At 39.2% G+C, this 25,979-nt stretch overlaps 1 protein-coding gene across 3 annotated transcripts; it reads right to left on the reverse strand.

Moving 5' to 3' along the window:
* Positions 1–480: 480 nt before the first annotated feature.
* LOC119554430 (putative mediator of RNA polymerase II transcription subunit 26) lies at positions 481–10,242 on the reverse strand. Of its 3 annotated transcripts, none has more exons than XM_037865322.1 (3): positions 9,768–10,242; positions 8,740–9,040; positions 481–1,972 (listed from the first exon to the last, which is right to left on the reverse strand). In XM_037865322.1, the coding sequence occupies exons 1-3, from the start codon at positions 9,964–9,966 to the stop codon at positions 1,111–1,113; spliced, it is 1,362 nt and encodes a 453-aa protein (XP_037721250.1). In that variant the 5' UTR covers positions 9,967–10,242; the 3' UTR covers positions 481–1,110. The 3 variants fall into 3 exon arrangements, with proteins under 3 accessions (XP_037721250.1, XP_037721251.1, XP_037721253.1); XM_037865323.1 differs by having other exon boundaries at positions 9,813–10,163; XM_037865325.1 differs by lacking the exons at positions 8,740–9,040; positions 9,768–10,242 and adding an exon at positions 7,708–7,760.
* Positions 10,243–25,979: the final 15,737 nt, after the last annotated feature.

The following is a 25,979-nucleotide window of genomic DNA, read 5'->3' on the forward strand; positions in this document are numbered from 1 at the left end:
AAGCAACGCTACCGATTTTGTCCATTTCAATTTGGCATAGCCACATCTGCTACCCCCCTTTCCAAAGTGCAAGGATCTTCTGCCGTGGCGCATGCGCAGTTTTAATCTTTTGTTCATTGCTTGCAGTCTGGCTTGAAGAGGGTTTTTACGGCAATGTATGCGTGTCATCTGGCGCGATGTGTGAGTTTGCCCATGGCCTATGCATGCCCTTGAAAAAGAAGGATTCAAATAAATTGGCATGTTTAAAACAGTTACAAGATTAGAAAAAAAGACATCTGCAAATTGATTTTTAAGAAATGAAAATCAGCTAATGTGTGAAATATTTGGGCGAGTTACAAAAATACCTTTGGGCGAAATTCGGGGAAAGCTTCCGTGCGTACGTTTCCACCAATTTTCGTGCAAAGATATTTTTGAGACACCCGCGCTTTTGGTGATTTGATACTTTTTTACGCACTACTTAGTTATCGGTACAAAAACTTCTTCGTCTACCATGTATGGTATTTTATTTAATAACGTATGTAAATAGAGACAATTTAAAAAGTGTTCTCGTTTTCAGAAAATTATAATTTTCCATTTTGTTATATAAATAACAGTAGTATAATAGCTTGTTCGCGCTTAAATTATTTCTAAAGATGTTTTTAATTCCAAGTCTTCAATTTATCGAGAATATGTAAATGTACGATCGGTTATCTAATCTAAAAAATAATTTTATGTAAAGAAAAGTTTCATGTGATGAGACGTTGGCATGAGTATGATCTGCAGTGGACCGACTTAAAACGAATTTAACATTTAAAGTATAATTAAACTAAGTCCTTACTTCACCTATTTTCTTTGTTTTTGTCGTTTCTTTGAGTTAATTCTTTGTTGTAAATGAGAGCGAAGAAAATGAGAGAATTTGTTTGAAAAATCATTCATCTTTGATTGATCTTTTTGGTATGGCACAGATTTGGCATTGGCAAGTAAGTTCATAATTCTTACGGCGAGGAAAGTAAGAACAAATGGCAAGAAATCAATCTGTTGTATGTGCTCTGAGCGGCTTCATCAATCCATAATGAGCTTTTTTGGCTATTTTAACTACACCCCGTGTCTAAGGAACCCCAATCAGGTCGCCTATTTTGTAGAGCCCTCGCACTGTTGCACTTGAACCAGCAACAAAAGAATGCGATTCATTAAATTGTCCGCTTCCGAGTCCTCCATGCTGTTCAGCTTGGCCGATATGAAGCCGCAAAACTTGGAGTTGAGGACCTCACGCACAGTTTGCGGTGGCGGTAGATCCATCCCTCCGGTGTCAGCTGCACCCTGTTGCTGCCGAAGGTGGCGGTGCTGCTGCAGCATTTGCTCCTCGTAGTCATCGCCATCGATACCAGCATCGCCGTCGCCATTGCCGTTCTCTAGGACGTCTTGGTCGACATTGCGGCGGCGCTTGCGTGACGAGGCAACCTCGTCCACGCCCACATTGGTGCTCGCGCGCGAGTTGGAGTCCAGGATTAGCGGATATGGGAAATCGGCGTCGATCGCATCTAACTCCTCCACTACATCGGATGCGTGACCAGCGTCTTCATCTCCACTGCGAATCGAGCTGGCATCGATGTCATCGTAGCTGTGCTGCAGTTGCTGATGCTCGTTGCGCGTGGAGCTCACCCGGCTGTCGTTGGGCGCCTGAAGTTGGTGGGCGGGCAGCGGAAGTGGTATACCGCCGGAGCTACTGCGGCTGCTGCTACTTCCGGCCCCGCCGCCCACCGAGAGATCCAGCTCCGGCTTTACGTAGTAGTCGCCGTAGTAGTCATCGCCGCTCACATTCAGCGAGGAGCACTTGGAAAGATTCAACACTGCGGCGGAATCGTGATAAGATGTGGAGAGCTTCAGGGACACAGCTTTTCCAGCTGCTCCCAGGCTGTTGTTGTTATTATTATTGTTGTTGTTAATATGGCCATACCCGGTCAGGCTGAGATCGGTTGCATGCGATGCGCCTCTGAAATAAATTAAAACCATAAAGAAAGCGTTACACAGGTAAAACTAGGAATGTAAATTGAACAATGTTTAGCCGCTTATAAAATATAAATTCATCCATCCCAGAAAAAAATCCGTTCGAAACGTTCAAAAATCAAGCCCAAACGTTGTCAAAAAGAACTTAGCGAACGGATTGTTGTCAAATCATGAAAAATGTTCTTGATTTTTTTTCGTTCTTTTTTTTCTGGGTGTACCTATCAATACTAAATAGAATATTTGCAATCCCGCAAAGCGACTGTTACCGAACCTACACAAGCTCGACCTAGCGCGCTTACATAAATTGGTCATACCTTTTCAATAGTTGATGCGGATGTGTATTGATAAACAAGGCAAATCAGCGTTTACGCTTTTACAACAACTTTAAAATATGATCGCCACACAGAATTTTGCGTATAGGAGTTTGCGTGCATTAGTGTGGGCCTGGCACTCGGCTGAAGGAAACAAGGACTTCAAGGGCACTATTATATATAGTTTATTGACGATACCAATATATTTCAGTCAAAATTGTGTTTCTAGCACTAAAACCGTACGAGCCACAGTTTTGGGCGACTTGTGGGCGTATAAGTGGTCGTGGCACATTAACGATTTTTTAATTTTTTGGGAGTTGGAGTGGCAAAATGTTTAGGTCAACCGATAGGTATTTACGAGAGCAAAACATTTTGCTTAAAATAAATCTACATCTGAAATCTCAACTCTTTAGCTCATATAGTTTCCGAGATCCAAGCGTTCACACGGGCCGACGGACAAGGCTAGATCGACTCGGCTAGTGATCCTGATCAAGAATATATATACCTTAAGGGGTCAGAAACGCTTCCTTCTACCTATTACATACTTCCTGACGAATTAAGTATACCCTTTACTCTACGAAAAACCGTGTGGACTAGTGACGATCGCACCTTCAACATACAAAAGTTCTGATATCAACTTTTGTGTCAAAAATGTATTATACGATCTACTAAATAAATAAACTTTCTAAATTTTACTCATTCGGCACGGAGCATCGGATTTCAACAAATTAGGAGTCATTCGTCGCGTGTTGTTGCACTTTTACACTCTCATTGCTCTTTATCCCAAACCAATTGATGTTCATTACGTCTTGGTATGCCATTTTGCGATATCTTTCGATTGGTGATTATCACTGCAGATTTTGAATTCTGCGGCTATATATTGTAGTCGCCTTCTCACACCTCCTGGTGCGCTTCGTCACCACGTGGACTGCTGTCCACAGTGATAGAGTTCACCTATGTATATGCCTTGTGACCTAGCAAATGACCAAGCTATTAACATCCCAAACTCAAAAACATTCCCAAGGAAACCCAAAAGCAATGGGACGTAAAAAAAAGAAGTGTGGAAACAAATCTGCAAGAACAAGAAATTATTTTAATGTCCCAAACAAGTAGTGTGGCTTCCTGTGTCTCCCTCAACGCGACTCATGTTTCAAGAGCATTTCCCAACAAATGCAGCTGCCTAGGGCCGGGTGTTCAATAACGTTTGAGCATAGCTATTTTAGGCCTTCCCCCATCCCTATAGTATTTTGTCAAACGCCGCGATATGGCCCAGTTGGCAGACTTTTGCAGGACTAAGCGCGTTTTATACTGTTCGCCTGGCTTATCATTCAAATCTGCCACAGGTAGTTGACGATTGAAAATTTTTGAAAACTGATACTTGACGGCCAAGCCAAAACAACTCACAGGACAACGAAATGTATTTTCACATATTCCACAACCGGGAACGGCTCTATTTGCTTTGGTTTGGTTTCTAGTGTTTTCAGTCGCTCGGCTTATCAATATTTACTTTCGCTGTGGCCCAGGTCCCAAGCTATTTATTTTAGGTTGTGGCGTATTTCGCTGAGATCCGAGGTCTTTATCTCTTATCTTCGAATTTTGTCCAAATGCAATTGGAAATTTCCCGAACCATTGTAATTCCATTTTTACTAAACCAACTGAAACCAGAAAGGAAGCTAGCTTCAGCATGCCGATGTCTTGGGCTTATTTCATAAGCCGGATATAGATGCGGCATATCTGTTACTTGACTCTTGCTTCCTATGAAAGCCATATGATTTATTTGTCCAATTTGTTTGTAATTTAAAAACTATGTTATAATATCGTAAAAAAGATTAATCTCCGTTAGGCTCCTATATTAAAATAGGGAAGAACGCTGTAGTCGAGTGTCTCGACTATCAGATACCCGTTAATCAGCTGAAAGGAAGCAAAAGGGAGATGGAGATGCACAAGCGGCAAAGCGAGATTGTAAAGCGCCACCTTCACGCGATTTCAGTGTATGGTAATGTGGGCGGCAGACAGATGTAAGCCAACTCTTTTTTAAGCCAGTCGATAGGTTTTAACAAGACCAATACATTTCAGTTAAAAATTGTTTTCTGGCATCAAAACTGTGAGCGCCACATTTCTGGGCGGTTTGTGGGCGTGGCAGATTGCATTAACAAACGTGAGCTGCGTACGAAGCTAAGGAATCTAGATCTGAAATACCAATTCAATATCTTTAATAGTTTCCAAGATATCAGCGTTCATATTTACGATTTTTTGAAGTTAGTGTCCTGTTTTTGGGCGATAGAGTTTGCGCGGCAAGGTCAATCGATAGGTATTAACGAGAACAATACATTTCAGTTAACTTTTTCTTAGCACTTAAGCTGTGGCAGCCACAGTTTTTGGCGGTATGTGATAGTCAGAGAGGGCGTGGCACATTGGCGTAACAAACTTGGGAAGATAAGAAATCTAAATCTGAAGTCCAAACTCTCTAGCTCTTACACTTTCCGAGATCACAGTGCTCACACGGACAGACGAACAGAGGGACATGGCTAGATCCACTCGGCTAATGATCCTGATCAAGAATACATATACCTTACTGGGTCGATGACGCTTCCTTCTAGCTGTTACATACTTTTGCCGGAATACAATATACCCTTTTACTCTACGAGTAACGGGTACAACAAGAGAAAACGCTATAGTCAACGCCTCGACTATCAGATACCCGTTACTCAGCTAGCAAAAAAAAGACACCTACTGTCCATTCATATCGGCCGTTTTCGAGATTTTACTAACACGCCACATAACATGAAACTTGAGTGGCGCTGGTCAAACCTCGTATGCAGGCGATTTTCTGTATGAATGGAAATATTATTAAAAACAAGGGAGAACGCTATAGTCGAGTACCTCGACTATCAGATACCCGTTACTCAGCTTAAGCGACCAAAGGGAAATGGAGATATGCAAGCAGCAAAGCGAGATTTAAATGCGCCACCTACCGGCGGAAGACAGATTTAAGCGTTGTGTGCGTTAGGGTAGGCGTGACAAATTCATTGTTCAATAGAATAAGTTAGCCGCGCACTTTGCTCTCTCTGAGCGCCGGCAGTGCTTTTCTCTTTGTCGCTAAGTTCGGCCGGCAACTATTTACATACACACACATACACGCGTAAAAACATTTCGCACTGTCTGGCTCTGACGTCATAGCTTTTTTTCTTGGGAGGTTTGTGGGCGTTAGAGTGGGCGTAGAAAAAATTTTTTTGGGTCAATCGATAGGTATGGACAAGACTAATACATTTCAGTTAAAATTTTCTATCTAACATCAAAACTGTAGGAGCCACAGTTTTGGGCGGTTTGTGGGCGTTAGAGTGGGCGTGGCACTCTACTGAAACAAACTTGCGCTGCGTAAGAAGCTCAGGAATCTGCTCGCCAAATCTCAATAGCCTAGCTCTCATAGTTTCCGAGATCTCAGCGTTCATCCGGACAGACGGACAGACGGACAGACGGACATGGCTAGATCGACTCGGCTAGTGATCCTGATCAAGAATATATATACTTTATGGGGTCGGAAACGCTTCCTTCTGCCTGTTACATACTTTCCGACGAATCTAGTATACCCTTTTACTCTACGAGTAACGGGTATAACAATGGAGCTCTACTATTTTTAGTTAGTTTGACTGTTTCCAGACATCATGTTGTCCTAGTGTTCTGACTCTCACTGGAACAAACCACAATAACCAGGATCATTGATAAAATACGGGAACCAAGAGGCAAGCACGGACTAACGCCCAATTTTCTTCCGTGACGCATACGCTTGAGCATTCCAAGACGAAATACACCGGACAGTGATTTCGGGGCGTGGTGCGGGTTTCGGAGGTTGGGTTGACCGGGAGCCAAACAATTCCAGCAATTTCGCAGCTCATTTGCTTATTAAATCATAAGCGTGACACAGACAGAGCTCGACGGAACATTCACACCCAGGCGGCCTAGTGAGTACGGGTATGAGAGACCCAGATCGAGAGAGGACTGAGCGTAGAGTGGATGAGATATGGGGTATGGGGTATGGGCAAGGGTCTGGGAGAGGGGTCCAGACCCCGACTCTGGGTCGAAGCAACCCCTTGGTCGGGTCTGATGTGGCTGGCTAATGGTCGTGGGCATATTTTTAACCCTGGCCGAAGCCAGGCCGAGCGATTCGTTCAATTGCTCACCCATACACTGATGAATGCATGTGCTCTGTTCATGTACATAGGCAGAACGACGCTCATTTCCCTCACTAGCCCCTTTCCCGCTCCCGAGCTGCGATTCTTTCCTAACTTGGTCCACTCGCCATCCGTATTCTTCAGTGCTGATTGTCATTTTCGTAGTGCTCTCATTAATTTATCGCTCTCTTGCCGCCTTCCCACAGTCCCCAGCCCCTCCAGCAGCACTCTTCGTTGGGCTTGCGTTTGCAGCTTCCCTCAATTTCGTTTTTGGTTCAAGTAGCGCCGATGCTGCGCCGTTGTATAATATTCGTCGCTGGGCGAGATCTGTTTTATGGCTATGGCGGTGGCTATAGCTGCGGCCGGAGCTCCGGCTCAAGCGCTGCCCGACTGGCCGGGCCCGTTGAGCTGTCTGTTATCAGCTCAAAATAATAAAAATTTAAATATATACACATACCATGGGTGAGTGTGCGCGGGCATGTGTCGGGGCCGACGACTGCTTGTTGCCCATGTGGGTACAGTCAATTGAAAGGAAATGGCCTTATTTCATATAAATATGTACATAAAGTACAACAATACACACCCGTAGCTCGAGCACGGCTCCATATGAGCCAGAACATTGGACGGGGCGGACTCTCGACTGAAACCATTTGCGGGTCTCTGGCCCGGTCATTCCTTTGTTCGAATTGGTTTTTTCCACATTACCGCTCCTTAGTGTCCATATGCCCCTGTGCGTTGTTTTTGCTATTCTTTTTCGCTGGGCAGATGTTTTCTCAGACACAGAGCTGAGATTTGTTCGACTTGCTGGGGATTTATGCAAATCGACTGGGCTGGGAGACGCGATGTGTGCATACCTATAGCTACTCTGATGAAACGGCCCAAAAAGTGGTTTACAGATATTTACAGGATTTGCCTAATTAAGTTTAAGGCAACTTTATGCTTAAAGCTTTTGATGGATTTGATGGAATGTTCTAATGTTTACCGCCCAATTATAGTTGCATAACGTTTGTATTATTTGTATTCTTTTGTTAGATGGGATAATTTCCTATGAGTACAATGCTAACTTTACTTTATGTGATTACTGAAAAAGGTTCACAAAATACCCTAAGAAAAAAATTACAAGTTTGTCCTTCCGTTATTTCCATGAATTTGTCAATTATTAGATCGAAGCGATGACTCACGAACTCATAGCCCCACTAAAAATTTTGCAGTCGACTTAAACAGAAGTGGCTACTCACATACTCATGATAAGCTTCTTGGAAATGCGGTGCAACATTTTTTAAATTAACCTTTGCAGGCATCAAACACTTAAGCCCACCATATTTTTCTTTTTTTATGTACAAATCATTGTGAGGAGGGTTTGGGACCTTAGTCTGCTGTACACAAGCTTACAGTTTGCAGTTCAGAATGAATCAAGCGCTGTCTGGCAAACTCAAAAGCAAATAATAAACACCGAGCCAAAGCCGAGTGCCGTTATTTACGATTCGAGCTGCACTTTGACCATCGGTCATGACTCGATCGATGGCTAGTGGCTCATTGAATTCATTGTAATATAAGTAAGCCTTTTGACACAAATAATTTTCAGAGGCTAAAGGCCATATGAAACTTGCTCGATTTATGAATAACTGACTGGATTGGTTTTAAAAAGTTATGGTAACCTTGAGAAAAAGGGTATAAGGCCTAACAACATTTCGCAAATTTATATGTCAAATCATGTTTAGATTTCCCTGACTTTTTAAAATGTTATTCGTACAAAATTCAGTGTTCTTCATTAGTTCTTCGTTGCTTTTAGTGTTTTTTTAAGTACATAGTACTAATATTCAAAATCATATCTTTTGTTGTACTGTTAATAATGTGTTGCAGCTGAAAGTAACTTCGAAATACATAAAAGCAATCAAGAGACACGCCTTTAAAGCGTGACTCGTTTTGTGAGCAATTGTCATTTTTAAATTTGTTTTTTCGAACTTAAAAATTAAATAATTAAAAATTTCGTTTTGAGATTTCGTCACTTAAATTTATACAGAACATTCCTCCCCAGATGATTCGACCCCCCAGATGATTTCATCAGTAAATTTAATAATTTTGGTGTAAGGTGTTTGACTTTTTAGAGCATTGGAAACTAACTAAAAGCTTTGTTGACCTGTATTATTTTGATCAACATCCCCAGACGAGGCAATCTAGTCAATGTCTCCTCTTGACTATTTAAAATATACCAAATGAGGTAAAAATCATTGAAAATACATATATTAATTGAGTAAATTGTTACTTACTTTCTCTCTCGGATAACGTCGCGCAAAAAGTCCATAGCCTCATAAAGGCTCCATTTTGGCTTAAACCCGTTGCCCATCAGCTTGACGTGAGCCAGTTCACGGCGGTATGATTCCCGCAGGGACTTAAAAGCCCGGGCAACGCGACGCCCAGGGGCGTTGAACTCTCGACCTATGTGCTCCCAGGCGCGATTCTTCTCCTCCTCGGCGCCCTTGAAGTTTGGGAGGCGTGAGTCCCAGAGAATTGGGTTATCGTGGACCATTTGAATGAGCTTCAGCTTGTCGGAGGCGTTTCGCCGCACCACTGGAAGTGGAAATATGATTAAAATGAGAAAAACTAGCAACTAAAGTGTGCGGTAAAGTTAAAATTCCAATTAAACAGACATCAACATCAGATACCCGTTACTCAGCTAAAGGGAGCGCAGGGGACTTGGAGATATGCAAGCAGTTAAAGGGCGCCACACAGTGGCGATTACAATATTTGGTCATAACTTCCTAATGAACTATTTTCGGGAACACATTAGAGGGGAACTATGTTGAAAGAAACTGACGCTTCACAGGAACCTCTAGAATCTGCGTGCTTAGCTTTTACAGTTTCCGAGATTTCAGCGATCATAATGGCGGATTGTGGTCGTTAGAGTGGGCCTGAAGCAGGGGAATCTCTAGAATCAACATGTTAAGTCCAAACTTTTGAGCTCTTATAGTTTTCGACATCTTAGCATTTATATGTTATAAACAGTACGTAAACTTTCGTTTCTTATTATTATTATACCTACATCTGTTTGGGAAATTTTACCCCGATAGCTTTAAAACTGAGAGACTAGTTTGCGTAGAAACGGAATTTCTGACTGACACTGGGTCAAGAAAGCACCGTAAGTATCCAGTAGGACTTCCGCAACTCCAGCTTTTCTAACTCGCATGGCAATAAAAAGCTTGGTTTAATTATAATTTTCGGTCGACTTATCGACACCGACGACTTCCACAAACATACATGCATATGTAGGTACATACGTAAATACATATGTACATACTGATGTTGTGTATTCCTTGTAGTGGCAATAATTCTAGATACGCACGTTTCTTGATCTTCTGCGATGGCAGGGCAATGGCGGAGGCCAGAGGGTGGGGCTCCCCCTTGGGCTTCATGTCCAGGGCGATGGCCGCGGCGGCAGCGCTCATGTCCTGCAGCGAGTGGGTGGCGGTGGGCGAACAGCCGCTCACGGGGGCCATCAGGATGTGCTGGAGGATCTGGATCTGCAAACTTGCGCTGGCCAGGACTCTCACTGTGCTCTCACTTAGGGGCGCGATCGCGGCGACTGATAACGGGGCTGCTACCCTCTCACGACCAAGTTTAAACGGCGACTAAAAACCAAGACCAGAATATAACAACCACCGCGGCAATCGGGCTGAGCTGCGCCGGCGTCGGCAGCGCAGTTGGCAGCAAGCCCGCATTTCAGAGCCACAAAATCACGCGCACTCGACACGAGAGCCGGCTCTCTGCGCTCTCTCCTGCTCCCACCGTTCCCGTTATCTGCGTCGGCGTCGCGTCGCAGCCCTAGCCTTCCTCTGCTAGCTGGTCCAGGCATGTAGGTCTAAATCTAAAGCGCCCTCTCGCCACTCCGGAGAGCGCGACTCTCCGGATGGAAAACGCCGTTTAATCGCAATCACAATCACAAGCCGCAGAAAGTAAAAGCGAACGAAAAGAAGAGTCGCACACAGTGACGTGCAGAACACAGAACAAAACAACAGAGAATGTGTGTAATACAAAAATCCGTTGACGCGTTCGCCTTTGGTTTTCAGCGAACATTATATGTACATATGCATTGTTGTACATACGTTCGTTTGTATGAACATATACATATATATACATATGAATGTTTTCGATTGCCGTTCTTGGCGGCTGCTTGCAGAATACCCTGTACATTTGGCTTATTAGCTGCTCTTTCGAATCGAGGGTGAATTAACATGTGTTGGCCTTCTTTGAATGAAATTAACCTATGACTGTTTTAATGGTATTGAATTTTGTATGCTGAGCTGGGAACTTTGCAGCGAAAACAGTTTAAAATATGGGCCTTTCTTAATGCGTTAGAAGTTATAAAGTGTAAACCAAATAAATAAAGTATGAGTTTTGTAGCTCAGTCCCCAAGCCACTAAGAAAGCTAAGGTCATGGGGCCTGGTTTTCTTGTTACTTTGGTGTGTCACAGAAATCTCGTACGGTTTTAGGGCGGAATGTTGGAAAACCTAGTAAAAAATGTTCTGCTGTCTCGATCCTATTTAAAGTAGTCTTAGACGCTATCTCGTTCTTTTATCTCTTCTCCGATTTCAGATAATCACCTTGGAGGGCAATCCACGTAGTGGCGAAGCGCAACAAGAGTGTGTGCGGAGGCGACTGCTATTGTAGCCGCAGAATGGAAAATCTGCAGCGATGATCCGATCATAACGATACAACAATCGATAGGTATTGCAAAAACTAAATGGATTACATAACAAGACTTTAAAAATAGTAATTGATTTTCAAAATAAAACTTACCCTAAATTTTATAAAATCGTCATAATTTCTTTTTTCTAAATACAAGAAATGTATTTCGAAAGTCAAGGTAATTTTCCTCAAGTAAAGAAATGGTTGCCATAAGCTGAAATTGTCTTAAAAACAAGGAAAAATTTCTTATATTTAGAAATTAATTTAAAAAAAAACAGAAAGGCTAACAAAAAAATAAAGTTGTTTTGCATTACCTAAAAATCATTTTCCAAAAAAAAATCTATTTATTTATTTATTGTATTTATTTTGATGTGTTTTTATACCCTTGCAGAGGGTATATTGATTTCAGTCAGAAGTTTGCAACGCAGTGAAGGAGACGTTTCCGTCCGTCTGTCCGTCCGTTTCTACGCAAACTAGTCTCTCAGTTTTAAAGCTATCGTGCTGAAACTTTCCCAAAAGTCTTATATCTTTTGCAGGTAGTATATAAGTCGGAACCAGCCGGATCGGACAACTATATCTAATAGCTCCCATAGGAATAATCGGAAAAAAAAATTTTAAAAAATTATATCATTGGTGTTATTTGGCATATAACCTCCTAAGCTTGGAAATAACATTTTTTAGTTAGTTTTGAATTTTGAATTTAATTTTATCAAAATCGGACGACTATATCATATAGCTGCCATAGGAACGATCGCAAAATTGGTGGGAAAATAATATGAAACAAGTTATAGCTTCGGTGTTTTTTGACATATTATCTTATACTATTGGGAATATAATTTTTTGTATTTTTAAATTTAATAATTATAGCTGCAAGGGTATATAAGCTTCGGCTTGCCGAAGCTAACTTCCTTTCTTGTTTTGTATTTGGTTTTAGGGTCCTGAACATGATAAAAACCTTGTAGTTTTGCGGGAAATCTGAAAAAAGACTGATTTTAAAGGCTTATGGCATATAAAATTATGCTACAGATACGTGCTATATCTCGCTGAAAGGTTATTCAATATGCTAATAGCAAAGATAATTTTATTTTTGTCATTTTTTTATATTATCTCATAAACAGCTCGTTCGATTTATTTTTAAATTCACTTTGAGTCATACAAAGAAAGATATTAAACAACAAAAACTGCAGTTCGGAATAAATATTATAAAAAAAAATCAATGCAAAACCAATTTGTTCACACTAAAAAATGAATTGGTGAAATTAATTGGTAAAACGATACCGAACCATCAAAATGGCAATTTTACCCATTTAATAGTTACTCTTCCGTAATACATAAACGTATACAAAATAGTTTTGTAACTATAAAAGGGTAGAATGCACCCAACCCGTGGATTGCAGCTAAACAAGTATTTTCATAACTATCCAAAATATATTTAGTGAATTTCTTAATAGTAAATATATGCCTATAAAACTGATAGTTATTAATTAAATTCATAGATACATCGCTGTAACATGGTTATTTAAAAGCAAAATAAAAATAGGAATTTTCATATTGCACTTTTTAAAAGTGACACACAGGTAGTGTGGAAGTATGTTGAAGACCTTAGAAAATATATGTTTTCAGTGTATGGCTTGGGACTCTAGGTGTATGAGACGCTAGATCCAGTTGGCAATTATAAACAACACATTGGAGAAAATTTGTAAAGTTATTGTTTCATACTTTTGTGTGTTAGAGGTTACGTTTAGATAACTATTTTTCACAGTTAATTAACTATTTACTATTGCAATATCTAAATTTACACATCAGGTGAACGTAACTATGTTACTAGTGGCTTAACTATTAGATAGTAAACATAGCAAAAACAAATGCCTATACAAGCATTTTTGATAGTAATAGTAATATTTTATAGTTATTAAACTATCTGCATTGGTCATTTTTACCAACCAAATTTGTTTGTGTGTATACACGTAGGAATGTAAATTTGCTGTGATGGTTCGATCCTAACTAGGTATACACCACTCCAAAGGTATTGCCAGTTAATACTTTAACCTGCTGAAAGGGATCGCTCCAAGCCAGTGCAAAATATTTTAAGAGAAATATTCCTTGTTGCCTCGTAAAATTCCTGGTGAATAGAGGTGAACAGCCTACATAAAAACAAGGAAGAACGCTATAGTCGAGTACCTCGACTATCAGATACCCGTTACTCAGCTAAAGCGACCAAAGGGAAATGGAGATATGCTAGCAGCAAAGCGAGATTAAAATGCGCCACCTACCGACGGAAGACAGATTTAAGCGTTATGGGCGTAAGAGAGGGCGTGGTAAACTTTTTTTGGATCAATCGATAGGTATTGACGAGACCAATACAATTCAGTTACAATTTTGTATCTAGCATAAAAATTGTGGGCGTCATAGGTTTTGGCGGTTTGTGGGCGTAAGAGTGGGCGTGGCATATTCGCGTGACAACCTTGCGCTGCGTAAAAGGCTACGAAATTTAAAACTGAGATCCCAATTCTCTATCTTTGATAGTTTCCGAGATATCAATGTTCATATTTACGATTTTTTGAAGTTTGTGGGCGGTTTGTGGGCGTAAAAGTGGGCGTGGCAAACTTTTTTTTTGGTCTATCGATAGATATTGATAAGAACAACCCATTTCAGTTTAAAATTGTATTCTAGCATCAAAACTGTAGGAACCAGAGTTTTGTGCGGTTTGTGGGCGTTAGAGTGGGCGTGGCACTCTGTTGAAACAAACTTGCGCTGCGTAAGAAGCTCAGGAATCTGCACGCCATATCTCAATAGCCTAGCTCATAGTTTCCGAGATCTCAGCGTTCATCCGGACAGACAGACAGACAGACAGACGGACATGGCTAGATCGACTCGGCTAGTGATCCTGATCAAGAATATATATACTTTATGGGGTCGGAAACGCTTCCTTCTGCCTGTTACATACTTTCCGACGAATCTAGTATACCCTTTTACTCTACGAGTAACGGGTATAAAAACAAAGCACGCTATAGTCGATGGTATTGACTATTAGATAGAGAGAGGGATGGAGATATGCTTATGATATGCTTATCTTTTTTTTCTTAAGCGCCACTTAGCCTATAGCGTCTCTAGCGGCTTGGTGGCTTGAATTTGCGAAATGTTTTTTACTTGGTTATAACTTTTTATTGACGTTTGCGATTTCAATAATTTTTGGCATGTTGATAGGTATTGATAATAAGAAAAAACTCTCACTTAAATTTAAACAAAATATTATAAAATATGGGCACTAGACGGGTTATAGATTTAAAGTCGCTTGTGGGCGTTAGAGTGGGCGTGGCACCCTGCTGAAACAAACTTGCGCAGCGCAGGAAGCCCAAGAACCTGCATGTCAAGTCCCAACTCTAGCTCATATAGTTACCAAGATCTCAGCGTTCATACGGACAGACGGAATGGCTAGATCGACTCGGCTAGTGATCCTGATCAAGAATACATATCTATACTTTATGGGGTCTAAAAAGCTTCCTTCTACCTGGTACATACTTTCCGACGAAACTAGTGTACCCATTTACTCTACGAGTAACGGGTATAAATACAAGGATGAAGGCTATGACCGAGTGCATCGACAATCAAATTCCCGTTAGTCAGCTAAAGGGAGCAAAAGGAGAGATGGGGATATATACACCTACACATGATTTCAATATATGGTAATGTGGGCGGGAGACAGGTTTAAGCGTTACAGGCGCTTGTGGGCGTGGCACATTTCCGTAACTAACTTGCGCTGTGTACGAACCAAAAGAATCTAAATATGAAATCTTTATGCTGTAATTTAGTGATCAGTTCAGTTAGTGATCCTGACCAAGAATATATTCATTTTATAGGATCGGAAACACTTCCTTCTACCTGTTACATACTTTTTCATACAATATACCCTTTGAAATTACGAGTGTAAAAATATTTATATTTAAATATTATTAATTAAAGCATTAAATGTCGTTATCTTTTTCAAATCGAGATATCCCAAATACCACGCAAAAACCTGCACCCTTTATGTAGTCTCATATTGTTCTCCATGGTATCGATAAGTTCAGGGACTCCGATGATCCTATCATATTTGGCGAGGTTTCATTACCAAAATCCACAATTCTGAATACGCTGAAGAAGTGAACAGTTGAAGGGAGGTTTCTTGGTTTATGTCACTATGTGTTTTTATGGCCTCCGTCTTTCTCTGTCTTCGTGGGCTGCAGTTGTGGAGTCGAAGTTCAGTTCATTATCGTATTTCCTCGTTTGTAGAATTTACAAACGAACATTTGGATCACACATGTTGGTCTTGCCAAAGAGCGACAGTGAAGGAAAATAGAGTGTTGGAACGAGAGGGTGACTGTGTGCGAGTTGCAGCGCAGATAAGAACGCCTGAGGTTGTCTATTTTGTCCCCCGATCATTTAAGCCGCTGAAATCCAGTAACTGCAATCGGCAACCGAACCGTCTGGGAGGCAAAGGCGAACAGAGAGCCGAGCAGAATGAAATCGCTTTGTCTGTATGTAATTTATGCCTAATGAACTATTTCCGGCCAAGTGTCAATTAATGTATTCTGTTTTGGGGCAGCACAACGTGCCCGCACAACCGTTGTCACGATAATTTTTCTGGCAAAACTCTGCGATCCCCGTTCTATATCTGGGCCCCCGCTTCCATACCCAGACAAATCCGCTTCCGCTGCAGTTCCCTTGTCCATCACAATCGGGCCTGATCTGAGGATCTTCAATCGGAAGACCGTTCTCCTCATGGCACTTTTAATGCAAAATTAAACCTCATGCATGCGGAATTTTGTTTCTACTTGATGGCTACTGCTGATTAATTTTTATGAATGTACAACGTACGTACGAATTAAAGTTGTGTAAAAATATAATTTGGAATACGTACACTCACTCATAAGTCACTTATACATATACAAATCTTCTTAATTAGCATATATTTTTTTAAACATAATTGATTTTTCACAGGCAATACTGTTTCAAAAGTATTTAAATATTTAGCATTACTTTGTTTAATGATATTTAAACCTGATTTCATTCGATTTACTTTTTAAAACCATGTTAAAAACCAGGGACAAACCTATCTTCACTTCTCCTTCGGCAAATACAGTATAAACGTGTACTCAAGAAGCTGTACAATTTTAACAAAGCGTGACGAATTAAAAAAATTTAGAAAGTGTATTTACTTATACACTGGTGGAAAAAATAATAGAAACGATTTTCACTTCTGCACTTCTTATTAAATAGCAAAGTAAGTACGAAAGTTCTGGGCTTCATACCAATAACCTTTTTGTTCCTTATTAAAAAACATACATAAGTATTTGTTAAAAAAAAATATATATGAAATATATCTACTTTGTTTTTTATGAAATAAAAAAAAAAAAGAAAACGAGTAAGCCGTTTCTATTATTTTTTCCACCAGTGTACAGTGGATCGTATAATGGTTGATATCAGAACTTTTGTATGTTAAAGGTGAGATAGCCACTACTTTTTTACCACGTTAAGAGTTGTTTTTGTTTTTTATCACAAGTATTCCGCAGTTTGTTTCTTAACTAGTACACATCAATACCATGACCTTAACTGCAAAAAGAATTTATCAAAAATCATTTTGCTTATGTTTTTTATGAATTTTTTAAGGTGACAATGTCGGAAAAAATTTTTATGATAAAAAGAAAAATATGGCTCAAATTCATATTTCTAAACATTTTCAAAAAATCATAAAAAATATAAGCAAAATGATTTTTGAAAAAATTCTTTTTGCAGTTACTACTATTTTTGTTTGAAGAAACTTTTTGCATCAAAAAATGTATGTGTTCAAAACGAGGAAAAAGTTCAAAATGTAGATTTTTACACAAATTCGTCCTTTTTAATAAGTACTGAATGGGTTAAGAAAAGTATTGTATCATTCAAACGTCATTTAAATTACCTTTTCATTGATGCCAAAGTTTAGAAGAAGTAAGTTTAAATTATGAGTATATTTAACTATTGTTTCGTCAAAATACTTATGCGGACCAGTGTATATTCTTGATCAGGATCACTAGCCGAGTCGATCTAGCCATATCCGTCTGTCTGTCCGTCCGTATGAACGCTGTGATCTCGGAAACTTTAAAAGCTAGAAATTTGATATTTGGCATAGATTCGTGAGCTTCTTGCGCAGCGCAAGTTTGTTTCAGCAGGGTGCCAAGCCCACAAACTGCCCAAAACTGAGGCGCCCACAGTTTTCATACTAGAAACAAAATTTTAACTGAAATGTGTTGTTTTCATCATTACCTATCGATTGAAGAAGAAGAACTTCAAAAATCGTAAATATGAGCTCGGATATCTCGGAAACTATTAAAGATAGAGAATTGGGACTTTAAATTTAGATTCCTTCGTTTTGTTATGCGAATATTACTCGCCTACTTTGTGGCGTCCACAATTTTCATGTAAGAAAAATTTTTTAACTGAATTGTATTAGTCTAGTCAATTCCTATCGATTGACCCAAAAGAAGTTTGACACGCCCACTTTAACGCCCACAAGCCGCCTAAAATTGTGGCGCCCACAGTTGTCATGCTAAAAACAAGAGAAAACGCTATAGTCGATGGCCTCGACTTAAGAAGTTGCAAGAGGGATGGAGATGCTTTTTTCACTAACACACCTAGCTTATAGCGCCACCTGTCTTCTTTTATATAGCGCCACTTGGCCTACAGCGCAAACAAGCCTACAGCGCCCCTAGCGGCTTGGTGGCGTATCGGTGAACACAGCTTATTTGCTACATGTGGGGTGCAATCTCGACTGAATTAAAAAAATATTGATTATTATTTGGTTTTAACTTGTTTATGACTGGCCCGACATCAATAATTTCTGGCAAGTAAATGGGTATGGATAATTAGAACAAACTCTCATTTAAATTTTACAAAATAAAATGCGGGCGCTTTTAGTATTATATTCGTTTGTGGGTGCGCGCAATTGAAAAACAAGAAAGAAAGTTAACTTCGGCAAGCCGAAGTTTGTATACCCTTGCAGTTATAATTAATAAATTTAATTCGAAATTCTTAAAAATACAAAAAAAATATTTCCAATATTATAAGATAATATGTCAAAAAACACCGAAGCTATAATTTGTTTCATATTATTTTTCCACCAATTTTCCGATCGTTCTTATGGCAGTTATATGATATAGTCATCCGATTTTGATAAAATTAAATTCGAAACTCAGAACTAATTAAAAAATGTTATTTCCAAGCTTGGGGTGTTATTTTTTAAAAATTCACCGAGCTATAATTTGTTTCATATTATTTTCCTACCAATTTTCCGATCGTTCCTATGGCAGCTATATGATATAGTCGTCCGATTTTGATAAAATTAAATTCGAAACTCAGAACTAATTAAAAAATGTTATTTCCAAGCTTGGGGTGTTATTTTTTAAAAATTCACCGAGCTATAATTTGTTTCATATTATTTTACCCACCAATTTTCTTATAGTCGTCTGATTTTGATAAAATTAAGTTCGAAATTCCGAACTAATTTGAAAATGTTAATTCCAAGCGTAGGTGGTTATATGTTAAAAAACACCAAACGATTATTCCAATGGGAGCTATAAGATATAATTGTCCGATCCGGCTGGTTCCGACTTATATACTACCTGCAACAGAAAGAAGACTTTTGGGAAAGTTTCAGCCCTATAGCTTTAAAACTGAGAGACTAGTTTGCGTAGAAACGGACGGACAGACGGACAGAGGGACAGACGGACATGGCTAGATCGACTCGTCTAGTGATGCTGATCAAGAATATATATACTTTATGGGGAGACGTTTCCGTTCTCCTTCATTGCGTTGCAAACTTCTGACTGAAATCATAATTCCCTCTGCAAGGGTATAACAACTTTAGCCCATAATTACGGGAGTTCAAAATTTAGCTATTTATAGCTGCTTTCCCGCCAAACTAGCGAGAACTAAAGTTTTTTTTAGTAAGCTGTTTAACATCGTCTAGAATTTTCAGGATCCTAAAATAACGTTTGGGAACGAACTGACAAACAAAATTAAATTTTCATTTTGAGAAGCCCGCCAAAATCTTGTTTTGCGAATAACTTTTGAACGGAGTATTGGATTTTATCAAATGAGGTGTCATTTGACGCCTATTTTGAGTGAGAATACAACTAGTCTAATGAACCTGTGCATTTATTCCCAACGGCCCCAACAGATCAAGTTTTTTAAATTTTACACTTTCCTTTTACACTATCCTTTTAGTTTTGCGATACATTTCAATTGACGTATCACTCGTAAAGATCAAACGATCACAGTAGATTTTAATTTCTTCGTGTATATATAGTAGTTGTAGTCCTGGTGCGCTTCGTCACAGCGTGGACTGCCGTCCACAGTGATAACAAAAGTCTAAAAGCCTTTGAAAAATGATAGATACTTGTAACGGGTATCTGATAGTCGATTTACTTGACTATAGCGTTCGTCCTTGTAAATAACTTTTAATATGGAAATATTACATTTAACAATCATAGTTAATTCAAATATTAAAAAATGTATTTAATGACATTTTTAGACATTTTTAGAAATTAAATCAAGCAGCTTAATATGATTTGTTTTAAAAGTAACGTTTTGGTATGCAATTAAAATTTTTAATAGGAATCTTTAAATTCAACATTGGAAAGACGTACACTGATGAAAAAACGCATAGTAAATAAAATAAACATAAAGAAAAAGTTCAAAAAAACCATTTTAGACAGTGCGCAATGGCTTTTAAGGTTTTTAGGTATATTTTATATTCGTCTAGATGTCCAGAGTTGATTTTTAGCTTTGAAAGTTTTTTTGTAATAATTAAGACATTTCACTGTGGACGGCATTCCACGTAGTGACGAAGTGCACCAGGTAAAATAGACTTTTACTTTGGTATGCGAATTTCTTGATGCTAACATAGCCCTTGATCTTTAAAATTATAAAATACAATCGCTATTTTAATGTGAATACCAGAAAAATAAATGTATATTAAAAGAGCAGAGAACACAAAATCGATTGCTCGAGGACCGAACACTGTTCCTTTAGGTTCAAAAACAGAAGATCTGTGGACTAGGCTACTTCGAACTGATTTAACTCATGAAGTAATATTTATTTTATTCGATCAGAACAAAAATGTTGACAAATTAGGAAACTAAGAGAAATTTTTCGTTGTGTGCGTACACTCAGACACGCACCCTAAATTTAAAATCGATTTAGGATAGTATTATTTGGGCATGTTTTTAGAATAAATGCGCGTTCTTGAAACAAGAATAAATCATTCTTAAACACTAAATCATCCGAAAATGTGCTTTATTTAAGAACATTATTCAATAAACTGGACAAATCAAGTATGACTGCTACTACCCCTAAGAATAATATATTAAAAAAAATTGTTTTTTGGTAAGTACAAACATTTTTAAATTGATCACTAAAAGTAAATAGTTAAGTCATCCGAAAATGTGCTTGATTCAAGAACATTATTTAATAAACTGGACAAAACAAGTATGATTTCTACTAGACCTAAGAATAATATATTAAAAACAAGGGAGAACGCTATAGTCGAGTACCTCGACTATCAGATACCCGTTACTCAGCTTAAGGGACCAAAGGGAAATGGAGATATGCAAGCAGCAAGGCGAGATTTAAATGCGCCACCGTTAGAGTGGGCGTGGCAAATTTTTTGGATCAATCGATAGGTATTGACGAGACCAATACATTTCAGTTAAAATTTTTTATCTAGCATGAAAATTGTTGGCGCCACCGGTTTTGGCGGATTGTGGGCGTTATAGTGGGCGTGGCATATTCGCGTAACAAAATTGCGCTGCGTACAAAGCTCCGGAATCTAAATCTGAGATCCAGATTCTCTATTTTTGATAGTTTCCGAGATATCAACGTTTATACTTACGATTTTTTGAAGCTTGTGGGCGGCTTGTGGGTGTTAAAGTGGGCGTGGCAAACTTTTTTTTAGGTATTGATGAGAACAATACATTTCAGTTTAAATTTTTATTCTAGAATCAAAACTGTAGGAGCCACAGTTTTGGGCGGTTTGTGGGCGTTAGAGTGGGTGTGGCACTCTGCTGAAACAAACTTGCGCTGCGCAGGAATCTCAGGAATCTGCATGCCTAATCCCAGTATTGTAGCTCTTATAGTTTCCGAGATCTCAGCGTTCATACGGACAGACGGACAGACGGACATGGCTAGATCGACTCGAGTAGTGATCCTGATCAAGAATATATATACTTTATGGGGTCGGAAACGCATCCTTCTGCCTGTTACATACTTTCCGATGAATCTAGTATACCCTTTTACTCTACGAGTAACGGGTATAAAAATGTTTCTAGGTAAGTACAAACATTATGCCACGCCCACTCTAACGCCTATAACGCTTAAATCTGTGTACCGCCGGTAGGTGGCACATTTCAATCTCGCTTTGCTGCTTGCTTATCTCCATTTCCCTTTGGACCCTTTAGCTTAGTAACGGGTATCTGATAGTCGAGGCACTCGACTATAGCGTTCTTCCTTGTTTTGGATTATTTTACTTAGTGTCCGTTTTTTTAATTTAAGAGGGTGAGAAAGCAAGGTTTTTATTCGGCCGCTTAACCCATGTTGGTAAAGTACTACTTAGACTCATACACTTAAAATAAATTTTACCCTAAATTTAAGAAAATCGCCATTTAAACTTCTTTTTCTAAATACAAGAAAGCTATTTTTAAAGCTAATGAAATTTTTCTAAAATCAAGAGTTTTTCTTGAATAAAGAAAGCTCTTCTTAAATGTGTGAAATGGTTACCATGGACTAAAATCACCATAAAAATTAGAAAAAAAAAAATGTTTCTAGAAAATAAAAACGTTTTCTAGAAAGAAATACTTTCAAATAATAGGAACACGTTTTAATTTTTAATATTAACATTATATGTACGTTGCGTAAGCATCACCACAATTATATTGGAAATTGTATTCTGTTACTCGCGACTGTTTATATGTACAGTTACGACCATGAAAATAGTAGTGCAACTTGGAATAACATTGGAAAGGAGGTTTTCGGTACTTTTATCGTTATCCTTGGAACGTGTTTCCACTTTTTGCTCCGAATGAAACATAAGTAGGAGGAAACAGAGAAAGTTCTGTTAGATTTGCCAAGGGAAGAACAATTTTTGTTTATAATTAGAATATGCAAGCTAAATTGGACGTGGAAAGCACCGTTCGAACGAAATAAAAATTTTTTATTAAATTAAAAAACAAGGAAGAACGCTATAGTCGAGTACCTCGACTATCAAATACCCGTTACTCAGCTAAAGGGACCAAAGGAAAATGGAGATATGCTAGCAGCAAAGCGAGATTAAAATGCGCCACCTACCGGCGGTAGCAGGATTAAGCGTTATGGGCGTTAGAGTGGGCGTGGCAAACTTTTTTTGGGTCAATCGATAGGTACTGATGAGAACAACACATTTCAGCTAAAATTTAAAACGCCAAGTGAGTAAATATGTATGCAGATGTATGTACATACATAAAAAATATAAGCAAAATGATTTTTGAAAAATTCTTTTTGCAGTTACTATTATTTTTTTTTGAAGAAACTTTTTGCATCAAAAAATTTTAGTTTTCAAGTCGAGGAAAAAAAGTTCAAAAAGTAGATTTTCACACAAATTCGTTTTAATAAGTACTGAATGGGTTAAGTAATGTGTTGTATCATTCAAACGGCATTTAAATTACCATTCCCTTGATGCCAAAGTTAACAAGATGTAAGTTCAAATTATGAGTATATTTAACTTTTGTTTTGTGAAAATACTTTTGACCACCCCTGTACATCTTGTGATCCATTGTGGGTTCAATGAAAACAGCATATCCGACTCCACTGGCCGCCATACATCCCCAAATCATTAGGGCAAGGTTTTGGATGTCGAGGGCTGTACCAGTCTTCGGCCTTTTATCCCGAATATGCAAAACTTACTTTTGTCACTAAAAATCACTATTTTCCAGAACTCCTGGGGCTTGTTATTGAATTTTCTGGAGAATTCCATTTGTTTGATTTTGTTGACTTGTGATATGAGTGGTTTCTTCCGGGTAGTACGGCTGTTATAGTCTTCCTTCTTCAAAATTTTGAAGATCCTTATTAAACTTGTCCTTAATATCCTTTGCAAATTGGGAGGCTGTTGTCCTTGGATTTATTTTAATTGCCTTCGAAACGCTTCTCTTCTCACGCTCAGTGAGCTTTGGTGGTCTACCAGACCGGACTTTCGACTCACAGGAACCCGATAAATTGAAATTTTCAAGGACTCTTTGTACAGAGGAGTGTGTTCTGCCAACTATCCCACCAATTTCCCGAAGAGTTTCCCCTTCATCACGTGGTTTTACTATGACTTTCCTCAAATCATGGCTAATTTCTTTCTTCTTTTTACTTTCGTCTTTTTCCCCAACATAAAGATTAAGTCTGGTTACAACATGAATATGCCAGAAGTGATTAGAAACAAGTAAACAAACTTTGATTTACAGTTATCAATGCCAAAACGGCAATTTAAAAGTTTTTAATACCGTTCGTTTTGCATTCCTTTCTTTCGTACGCATATTTTTTCTGATGCGAAATCGGGCCATTTTGTACATTTTAATTTATATAAGGAAAAGTATAAGTGTTAGAAATGTCTGACCGTCTGTCCGTATGAACGCAGAGATCTCGGAAACTATAAAAGCTACAATACTAGGATTAGGCATGCAGATTCCTGAGATTCCTGCGCAGCGCAAGTTTGTTTCTGCAGAGTGCCACGCCCACAAACCGGGTATACTAGATTCGTCGGAAAGTATGTAACAGGCAGAAGGAAGCGTTTCCGACCCCATAAAGTATATATATTCTTGATCAGGATCACTAGCTGAGTCGATCTAGCCATGTCCGTCTGTCCGTCTGTCCAGATGAACGCTGAGATCTCGGAAACTATGAGAGCTAGGCTATTCAGATTTGGCGTGCAGATTCCTGAGCTTCTTACGCAGCGCAAGTTTGTTTCAGTAGACTGCCACGCCCGTTTTTACGCCCACAAACCGCCCAAAACTGTGGCTCCTACAGTTTTGATGCTAGAATACAAATTTTAACTGAAATGTATTGGTCTTGTCAATACCTATCGATTGATAAAAAAAAAGTTTGCCAAGCCCACTTTTACGCCCAAAAACTTCAAAAAATCTTAAATATGAACGTGGATATCTCGGAAACTATCAAGGATAGACAATTGGGATCTTAGATTTAGATTCCGTAGCGTAGTGCGCAGCGCAATTTTTTAACGCGAATATGCCACGCCCACTCTAACGCCCTCAAACCGCCCAAGCCTGTGGCGCCCACAATTTTCATGCTAGATACAAAATTTTAACTGAACTGTATTGGTCTCGTCAATACCTATCGATTGACCAAAAAAAAAAGCTTGCCATGCCCACTCTAACGCCCATAACGATTAAATCTGTCTACCGCCGATAGGTGGCGCATTTCAATCTCGCTTTGCTGCTTGCATATCTCCATTTCCCTTTAGCTGAGTAACTGGTATCTGATAGTCCAGGTACTCGACTATAGCGAGTCGATCTAGCCATGTCCGTCTGTCCGTCTGTCCGTCCGTCCGTCCGTCCGTCTGTCCGTCTGTCCGTCTGTCCGTCTGTCCGTCTGTCCGTCTGTCCGTCTGTCCGTCTGTCCGTCTGTCCGTGTGTCTGTCTGTCCGTCTGTCCGTCCGTCCGTCTGTCCGTCTGTCCGTATGAACGCTGAGATCTCGGAAACTATAAGAGCTACAATACTGGGATTAGGCATGCAGATTCCTGAGATTCCTGCGCAGCGCAAGTTTGTTTCAGCAGAGTGCCACGCCCACTCTAACGCCCACAAACCGCCCAAAACTGTGGCTTTTACAGTTTTGATGCTAGAACAAAAATTTTAACTGAAATGTATTGCTCTCATCAATACCTACCGATTGACTTAAGAAAAAGTTTGCCACGCCCATTTTAACGCCCACAAACCGCCCACAAACTTCAAAAAACCGTAAATATGTACGCGGATATCTCAGAAAATATCAAAGATAGAGAAATGGGATTTCAGAAATAGATTCCGTAGGCTTGAGCGCAGCGCAAGTTTGTTACGCGAATATGCCACACCCACTCTAACGCCCACAAACCGCCCAAATCTGTGGCGTCCACAATTTTCATTCTAGATAAAAAATTTTAACTGAAATGTATTGGTCTCTTCAATACCTATCGATTGATCTAAAAAAAACTTTGCCACGCCCACTATAACGCCGACAACGCTTAAATCTGTCTACCGCCGGTAGGTGGCGCATTTGCTGCTTGCATATCTCCATTTTCCTTTGGTCCCTTTAGCTGAGTAACGGGTATCTGATAGTCGTGGTACTCGACTATAGCGTTCTTCCTTGTTTTTTTCTGGTAATTTAGCAAAATGGCGAACAGTAATGGAGCTTCTGCAGTAATAAGTTACTTCAAAGAAACTGGTCGACTCACCAATGAGTTTCGAAAGATTTTGAGTGGAATAATTGCTGAACATTTTGTGATTAACAATATTCAGCCGAATCAATCTGTGATCCTAAAAAATCTCGGAAGATATTCAGGTCCTGTTTAAATCCGAAATTAAGGTATTTCATTTATATTACATTTATTTATTTAATACCAATATTAATTTTAAATATTTTTATAGAACATATTTCATAAAAAACTTGGCAAGAAACCAGGAGGTCTTTTATACAGTAAAATCTTTAATTTAAAAGTCAAAGCAAAGAAGCAGTCTGCTGTTCAATTCAGCGGCACTTCAAACGTGGAAAATACTTGCCCGAATTCAACTGATCTGGAC

Source organism: Drosophila subpulchrella, chromosome 3L (assembly GCF_014743375.2).
Source record: "Drosophila subpulchrella strain 33 F10 #4 breed RU33 chromosome 3L, RU_Dsub_v1.1 Primary Assembly, whole genome shotgun sequence".
Taxonomy (NCBI): Eukaryota; Metazoa; Arthropoda; class Insecta; order Diptera; family Drosophilidae; genus Drosophila; species Drosophila subpulchrella.